The sequence below is a fragment of the Choristoneura fumiferana genome, chromosome 7 (genome assembly GCF_025370935.1).
Source record: "Choristoneura fumiferana chromosome 7, NRCan_CFum_1, whole genome shotgun sequence".
Lineage (NCBI taxonomy): Eukaryota > Metazoa > Arthropoda > Insecta > Lepidoptera > Tortricidae > Choristoneura > Choristoneura fumiferana.
In genome coordinates, this window is record NC_133478.1 from 3,497,020 (window position 1) to 3,505,534 (window position 8,515).

An 8,515-nucleotide genomic window follows, 5' to 3' on the forward strand; every position below is an offset into this window, starting at 1 on the left:
GGTCGATCAACTTTTTCTTGCCAAACCTTCCGGTGCAAACTATTCATGATTTTGAATAAAATAATTGAATTTCGTTAATTTTATTGTTTTCAATTTCAAAAATTAGAACTATTGTGGTCTTGTTTACACAATCAACTTTCATAATGTTATTTCAAAAATTATGTGAAAAAAAAGTGACCCAGTGGATAATTTTCAAGTTCATACTAAATTGCGTGTCCCTTAGACATAGTCGTCATGGAAATTGCGGTATTTTGTAAAAATATTCCTAGACGAGTCTCATTAAAACTTAAGAATTAGATACTCGGACACTATGTTAATAATAAAATTGAATTATAATAAATTAATTTGAGTAATTTTATATATTTTTATAAAATTTTTAATGTTTGTCCTTACTGATTAGATAAAATCGGGTTCCGCTGAGTCACAGGGTAAAAAGTATGTATAAGAGCAAAAAGAGAAGAGACAGTCAATAGACGGACCAATAGGGAACTGTCTTTCGATCGGCGTGATTGTTGTCTCGTCACGCAGAAAGCTCCGATTGCTCGGCCATTTCGTCCGTGACTCTGAGCAAGGCAGCGTGTGTATACTGTGGTTCTGCTGGGTGACATCGAAATTCGGGGTAAGTACGTATTTTATTTACAAATATTTTATTACTATTATGTAGCAAACGTGACTGGAATGTCCTTGACGTGGTTGGTTAGCAACATTACAGATAGTTTTTGAGAAAAAATAATTTAAACCGTTATTTTTCTCTTGAGTCACACAAAACGTGACCAAGAGGAAAAATACCGCCGTGAGCAAGGAGAATTTCTGTAGCTTTTTATGTTATTCTTGTAAATAAGGCATAATGTCGGTACTTGGCATAATAGTTTCATTTTAAGTTCAAATGGGCTTATATTTAAGTAAAAAAATCACCTTTAAAACGAAATGTGCTTAAAAAATATAGGATTCTAAGCTTGATCCGTCTTTACTGGTAACATTTTAAGTTAAAATGCTTGCTTTTAAAGCCTAATCATTATTATGTGAGCTGCGGTTCGAAGATACTGAATGTTCTCAACTCTTACTCTCTCCTTCGCAGTCGGATAAAAAGAGCGCCCTTATTACATACACGTAAACATTAGATTATACTAATACTACTACTATACTAATTCATTGTAAGATCTGAAATAAGGCCGTTCTATTCACGTGGCAGTGCTTTTCTTCGATTGCTTACGCTTTAATGTGTTTTCAGCTAATATGGGCTTAACTGCAGCAGAAAGACAGAAGCGATATAAAGAAAATTAAAACAGAATGCAGAAAAGTATGAAGAATATAAAATGAAAAAAACGAGAAAATTACCACAAGAAGAAAGACTTGTAAAGGATTTGACACCAAAAGAAAGATACAACGCTAGAGTGATATGGAAATTGAGAAAGAAGAATGTAAAAACAGCGGAAACAAAACCTCAACCGTGTTCTCGATATTACACCTCCCAGCTCCCCTTCTTTAATTCAAGAGCCCCTGAATGCGAATTTGAATGAAGACGTGAACTTACCCGGAATTGACGCAGCACCACTACCACCAGGTCCAAAAGATAAACCTAATAAAAAAGCGCAAGGCAAAAAGAAAATAAGAAGAGATCGTTCCAAACTACATAGAGATAATTTAAGACTGAAAGAACAGGTAGAAAAACTGAAAAGAGAATGCGAAAAGTATAGAAAGCGCTGCCAAAGAAACGGAATTAAAAAAATCAAAACACGCAAAGTAGATGCAAAAACTAAATATCAGCAGCTATCTACAGCAATGAAAGCAAGTTATCAAAGGATGAAAACACTAAAGGAAAAAAGGATTCTGAAGAATATTATGGAAGAAGTAGAGGGCCCTGAAAAACCAGGTATAATTGAAGAATCTTTAGGAATTACATACAAACTGAGGACATTAATGAAAGTAAAAGTTTCTGCAACGAAACTCAAAAAAACAGTTGAAGCATTTTTTCTTAGAGATGACGTTTCCAGAGCTACAGCTGGAAAAAAAGAGACTTGTACAATTGATGGGCAAAAAATACAAAAAAGGTTTTTTATTAGACAACATGAAAATATTGTTCAAAACTTTCAAGCAAGAAAACCCAGGAGTGAAGTGCTCTTATTTTTATTTTACCAGGAACAGACCACGTTATGTTGTGAAGCCGTCTGTCAGTGGACGTGAAATGTGCTTATGCAAAGTGCATACAAACCCAACCTACAAGGCCCGTGCATTAAAAAACAAGGGTGTGATTAATACCAATGACATTAATGCTTTGGTGGCTGCAACAGTCTGTGATCCTAAAGTCCAAGCTTGTATGTATGGTACTTGCGATTTATGTCGAGACAAGAAAATTGAACCGATTGCAGAAAAAGAGACAGGGAATATCACCTGGAATGAATGGGCAAGAGTTGAAGAATTATATGAAAAAGACGGAAAACAAATGAAAGCATTCAAAAATGTAAAAAAAGAGAAAGAAGGGATCATCAAAAACCTCATGGAAGAGTTTAATATGGAAATGAAAGTATTAAAAAAGCATATATACAATATGAAGGTCCAATTTCATAATTTTAGACAAGCCATTGAGAATTTACAAGTAACAGAAGCAGTGATAGTTGTAGACTTTAGTGAAAATTACAGTTGTAAGCTCTATGAAGAGATCCAGTCTCATCAATTTGGTGGTTCAAGGCAACAAGTGTCACTGCATACGGTCGTTGTATATCTGAACACTGGCGACAATAAGAAAACAGTTGAATCTTATTGCACTGTCTCGTCTAATACCAATCACCAACCTGCAGCGATATGGGCGCATCTTGATCCAATACTAAAAGATATCAAAACCAGGTACCCAAGAGTCATGACTGCTCATTTTTTTTCAGATGGTCCATTTAGTCAATACCGCCAAAAACAAAATTTTTACCTCAGTTCAACCATTTTGTTTGACTTTGGTTTTACAGCAATGTCTTGGTCCTTTTTTGAAGCGGGTCATGGTAAAGGACCTGCAGATGGCATCGGTGGCTATCTAAAAAGGTCAGCCGATGATCTTGTAGCACGTGGCGATGACATTTCATGTGCCAATGAATTTTACGAAGCCCTTAAAGACGTAAGCAAAATAAGACTTTATCTCATTACTTCAAAGTCAAAGTCAAAGTCAAAATATCTTTATTCAATTTAGGCTATAAAAGCACTTATGAATGTCAAAAAAAATCTACCACCGGTTCGGAAAACCTCTGCTGAGAAGATCCGGCAAGAAACTCAACGAGGTATATATATTTTTTTAAAACAGATTTACAATATTATTAAATGATATGTATACATCACAAGTATTTAACACAACTTTATTTTTAACACAGTAGGTTCGCTATTTGAAGGGATCGCTAATGCGGATCGAATTATTTCCAAATATCCCTGTCCATGATATAATCATTAACTTTATAATACGCCTTTGATATTAATGTCTTCTTAACAATAGATCTGAATTGTTATCCGTTTCATTTGTAATATTTTTTGGAATTTTATTATAAAAACGTATGCAATTTCCCAGAAAAGACTTTTTTGGTTTTAGCCAGTCTGTAAGATGGAACTTTAAGCTTCCCTGTGTTTCTAGTAGCCTTTGCTTATCGACGTTAGTGGAAAATCACATATGTTCTTCCTAACATACATGATTATTTCAAAAACATAAAGCGACGGCAGGGTTAGGATATCTGTTTCCTTAAAAAAAGATCTTAAAGATTCACGCGTCTTCAAATTATAAATTGCTCTAATTGCTCTCTTTGTAAGATAAAAATTGACTCAATGTCTGCAGCAGATCCCCATAAAATAAGGCCGTACGAAATAATGCTATTAAAGTAAGCAAAATACACCAACCGTGCCGTCGCCACATCGGTTAGCTGCCGTATTTTCCAAACTGCAAAAGCAGCAGAGCTCAATCTACCCGCGATTGCTGTGACGTGAGGTCCCCACTGTAGTTTAGAATCGAGCGTTATTCCTAAAAATACTGTTGATTTTACAAATTCAATAGTTTGACCATTTAACTTTATATTAGAAACTGAATTCGAGCTAGATGAATTTATCAACGAGAATTTAATACATTTAGTTTTCTTAGGATTTAGTAACAAATTATTGGCAGCAAACCATGCGGATATCACGGACAGGGTTTCATTGGGCTCAATGAAGTCGGTATCTTTTCTACTAACCTTGAACAGTAAAGACGTGTCGTCAGCAAACATAACTATACCCGACTTTGGCTTACCATATAAGTAAGGTCATTTACATAAATAAGATACAGGAATGGGCAAGAATGGATCCTTGAGGCACTCCCATTTCGACCACAGATCCCTCCGATACCGTTCCGTTAATCGCTACCTTTTGCTTTCTTTGTGTGAGGTAAGATTTAATGAGTTCTAAAGCGAGGCCACGAATGCCATAAAAATTTAACTTACAAATTAAAGTATCATGATCCACACAATCAAAAGCTTTCGAAGGTCGCAGAATACACCTATAGCGTCATGTGATTCCTCCCAAGCTTGCAATATGAATTTAACTAAACTATGACCCGCGTCTGTAGTAGACCTGCCTTTGTGAATCCGAACTGCTGTGGATGCATGATTTATGGGTATTAAAATGAGAGATCATTTGCGTCAGCATTATTTTTTCGAATATTTTGCTAAACGCTGATAGGATGGACACAGGACGATAATCAGAGGGATTATCTTTATCACCTGATTTAAAAATAGGAACTACTTTACTATATTCATCAAATCTGGAAATACGCCTTCATCTATACAGCTATTAAATATAAATGCTAAAGTTGGAGCAACGACATGTAAAATGGAATGTAGAACCTTAACTGAGACGCCCCACAAGTCTTCCGTTTTTTTTACTTTCAATAATCTAAAAGTCTTAATGATGTCACAGGGAGAGACATGCGTGAATTTAAATTACTTAAGTTTGGAATAGATACATTTTGTTTAAGAGCGATTCAGCTAACTTTGAGGAAGACGCGAGACATTTTGTCGTTTCATGGGGATTTTAGAGAAGTAGGTATTAAACTCGTTAGCTACTTTAACCGCGTCCGTTTCTAATACGTTGTTTAATCTTTAATGATATAGAGGACTCCGCGTTTCTTACGTCGACCGGTTTCAGTATTTATAATTTTCCAAACTGTTTTAATTTTATCATCAGAGGACTTAATTTTATTAGTTACATGGGCTGATTTTGCTTTATTACATATAATTTTGAATAATTTTGAATAATCCCTGACATACTGGTGGAAACGTTCATCAGTGGTACACACGTAATTCTTATATATAAACTATCATATAAGACGTCCTACTCCTACGTATTCCGGGTGTAGCCCATTCATTGAATGATAGTTTGTTTCCTATTTTAATACGTTTTTACTACACGTTTTATCGTATTCCTCGCATACAGTATTTAACAATATCTTTGAAATTTTCGTTTGGATTTTTTAGTATTTACTTTTAAATTGTTTACTTTTGCGCGATGTTTGTTTTGAGACGGTCAAGTCTTGTTTGTTCAACGGCCTAATTTCTATGGTTTGATTAACACCGCCCTAGCCCGAGTAACTTCACTGTTTGAGCTTTGTGATCCGATCGTACTCCACTGATAACAGCTTTTTCTAAATACTTACAAGTTAACCAAATGTTGTCAATACATGTGGCCGAAGTGGTTGTGACTCTGGTGGGTTCATTAAATAAGAAATTTAAATTAAAAGATTTTAGAACAGAAATAAACTGGTCTTTTTCAACGGATTGTGATAAAATATCGATATTAAAGTCCCCGCAGACCACCAGCGCTTTATTACGTTTTTACTGATTTCCTTAGAACATCTTCCATAGTATTTATAAACAAAGGAATACTCGAGTTTGGTGGTCTATATATACATAAAATTAAATACTGTTCCGTTTCCGCAGAAGCGATCTCGCATACACGTTCAACAGAAAGGCTGGACAGGTCTTTGCGTTCTTTGAACTTTAAACCATTTTTCACTAATATGAGAGACCCGCCACCTGCTGCAGATTCTCTGCAGAAGGCGCTGGCTATTGCATAATTATGTACATTAAATTGCATTGAATCTTTTTTAGCCAGGTTTCTGTTAAGCAGATAATATCTAAGTTTAACTTTTCAGAGAGTAATTCTAAATCTAATATTTTGCCAGTGAAAGCGATTTATATTTTGATGTAGAAATGATAGACTACTTTGCTTCTCTATTGTCGGTGTAGGTAGTTTAAAGTCACATTCGCGCTTGAAGGTGTCGTCCTAACAGGGCCGGGGGAGGGGGGGTGATTTCCGAATACGGAATTAATATAACATGCTAAGGAAGCATTTGCAGATTGTGTCGGGGTCGTCTCGATAGTCATCGCGTAGTCACTAATAACATTATAGTGTCAAAAATAAAACGTCACTATGACGGCTCGTCATCTTAAACAATAATTTGTTAAACTTCGGATGACATATCACAAGTCTCAAAACTTATGCCACATAAAATCCCAACTTTAGTGGGTACTAAAAATGTTCACCAAATTTACACCCAAATTCGAGGAGAAGTAAAGTACAGAAATTTAAGCTGTTTTTGTAAAAGAGGGTACTGTGATTGTCTTTCACCAAAAGTATACCGACCCGTTGTGCCAGCTTCCACTGCTGAAGTAAGGGTTGAAAACATGCCTGAGGATGCTGCCGATTCTGCTTATCGTGTTACTCAAGTGTGCGAAAATGTCAGTACCATTGTTGATGAAGCTGAAACTGTTGAGGGAGTTTGCCACTCATCCGAGGTTGGAACAGAAACAGGATCTTCGGTTGAGAAAGCTTGTGAAGATGAAGATGACTTACCACTCAGTTCTTTTAAAAAATCTCAGAAGTCACCTTTAAAAGAAATTAAGTTGTCCGATTTATGCCAGCCTCGCCATAAAAAATGGTATAGTAATATTTATCAAACACCGGAAGGGTCTGAAGACGAACACGCCGTGGAACCCCAAACAGCTTGTTGTTCAACACAACTCTCGGGCAATAAGGAAAACCAGCCCGTTCGGTGTGGAGACTTTTTACTGGTAAATGTGCTTGCTACAAAAGCTAAGATTTATAAATATGCCTGTGTTGTTAATGATTTACACGATGATGGAGAACTCAGAGTAACATTTTTACGTTCTGTCAAAAATAATAAAAAAGTATATCGGCTTGAAAAAAGTGATATATCTGATATCGATTACACAGACATTATTACAGTTCTTCCTGTTCCCGAAGTTAAAACGAAACGGGGACAAAATTACTACGAATTTCCTATTGATATTGCTGTTTTCGAAAAGTGACTTTTTGATCAATATAATATTATTCTATTAAGTTCGTTAAAGAGAACCAATTTTACCCTATACGATCTCAAATTAAAAGACTGTTTGTTAAGATTTAATAATGTTGATAGTACTTAAAACTAGTTGTAGGTGTGTTTTTGTCTCTGGAGTCACAATATTTTTCTCTGGGCTAACGATTTATCCCTTTTAATAATAACGATCATTACAAAAATTCTAAGACTGATTGTATAAGAAAAAAGCTCTGTTTTGTTTTAATATTTGAGTTTATAATAATTATAAGAAAATTGTTGATTATTATTTTTTGTCTCTGGAGTCACAATATTTTTTCTCTGGGCTAACGATTTGTCCCTTTTGATTATAACGATCATTACAAAAATTCTAAGACTAATTGTTCAGGAAAAATCTTTTTTTTTTGGTTAAATCTGTGAGCCACCTTATGATACTTGTCACGAAATGGTTGATTATCATTTTTCGTGTATCATTGACCAATAATAATGAAAATTTGTTTTGTTTCTTATCACAAGTGACCCAAGAGAAACAATAGGTATGAAAAAAAAGTTTTTGTCACCTTTTTTTGTTTCTCAACAAACCATTTGAGTTTTATTTTGTTGTTGTTTAGTAATAAAGAGCATTATTTTTCTATTTGATGTTGTTTTATTCGAATTACGAACATAAATGTCGTTGTGACTCAGTGGAGTTCTTGTCAGGTCGACTTCCTATTTAAGGCCCGAAAACAGCTTAAAACTATAAAAAAGTTCGGTGCTGAAACCAGTACAGCAAACTTTAATATATGTTTTAAGTAGTATGATACAGAAAATCGGCAAAATCTTATATTATTATTTGTGCAAAATATTTTCATCGCGAGCAAAGAATAGTTGATCCACCCAATTATAAAAAAGAGGTCTGTCGCCAACATTTATGTAGTGCTCAGGGAGATTTGGGAGTAGTAATCATACTGTAGTCTTGGTAGTAATGTTATTTCTTTCGTTCAAAGTGAAAGGTCCGACCGACTTTCGGCCACTTCTCGATATTACTTCATAGTCTTTTAGCAAGCGGTCTTGACAATCTCGCCATAAATGCCATGAATCAAGCAGTGTAGTGCCTTTTAAATACCTCATAAATATTAAATTGTTCTTGACCGATGATTATCATTTATCTAGGTACATAGTTCAGTCGTTGCTTGGCTG

General features: G+C 35.0%; 3 protein-coding genes across 3 annotated transcripts in view; all 3 read left to right on the plus strand.

Moving 5' to 3' along the window:
- The window catches only part of LOC141429892 (uncharacterized), a 9,977-nt gene extending 8,891 nt beyond the window's left edge, over positions 1–1,086 (plus strand). The window contains exon 9 of the mRNA XM_074090450.1: positions 1,079–1,086. Within this exon, the coding sequence (XP_073946551.1) occupies positions 1,079–1,086 (8 nt within the window). The remainder of the gene's footprint in view (positions 1–1,078) is intronic.
- Positions 1,087–1,981: 895 nt separating this feature from the next.
- On the plus strand, positions 1,982–3,175 carry LOC141429893 (uncharacterized). Its single transcript, XM_074090451.1, has one exon. It carries the CDS (start codon positions 1,982–1,984, stop codon positions 3,173–3,175), a length of 1,194 nt encoding a protein of 397 aa, XP_073946552.1.
- A 3,296-nt stretch (positions 3,176–6,471) lies between these two features.
- On the plus strand, positions 6,472–8,209 carry LOC141429520 (uncharacterized). Its single transcript, XM_074089857.1, has one exon. The coding sequence runs from the start codon at positions 6,498–6,500 to the stop codon at positions 7,326–7,328; it is 831 nt and encodes a 276-aa protein (XP_073945958.1). The 5' UTR covers positions 6,472–6,497; the 3' UTR covers positions 7,329–8,209.
- The last annotated feature ends 306 nt before the right edge of the window (positions 8,210–8,515 follow it).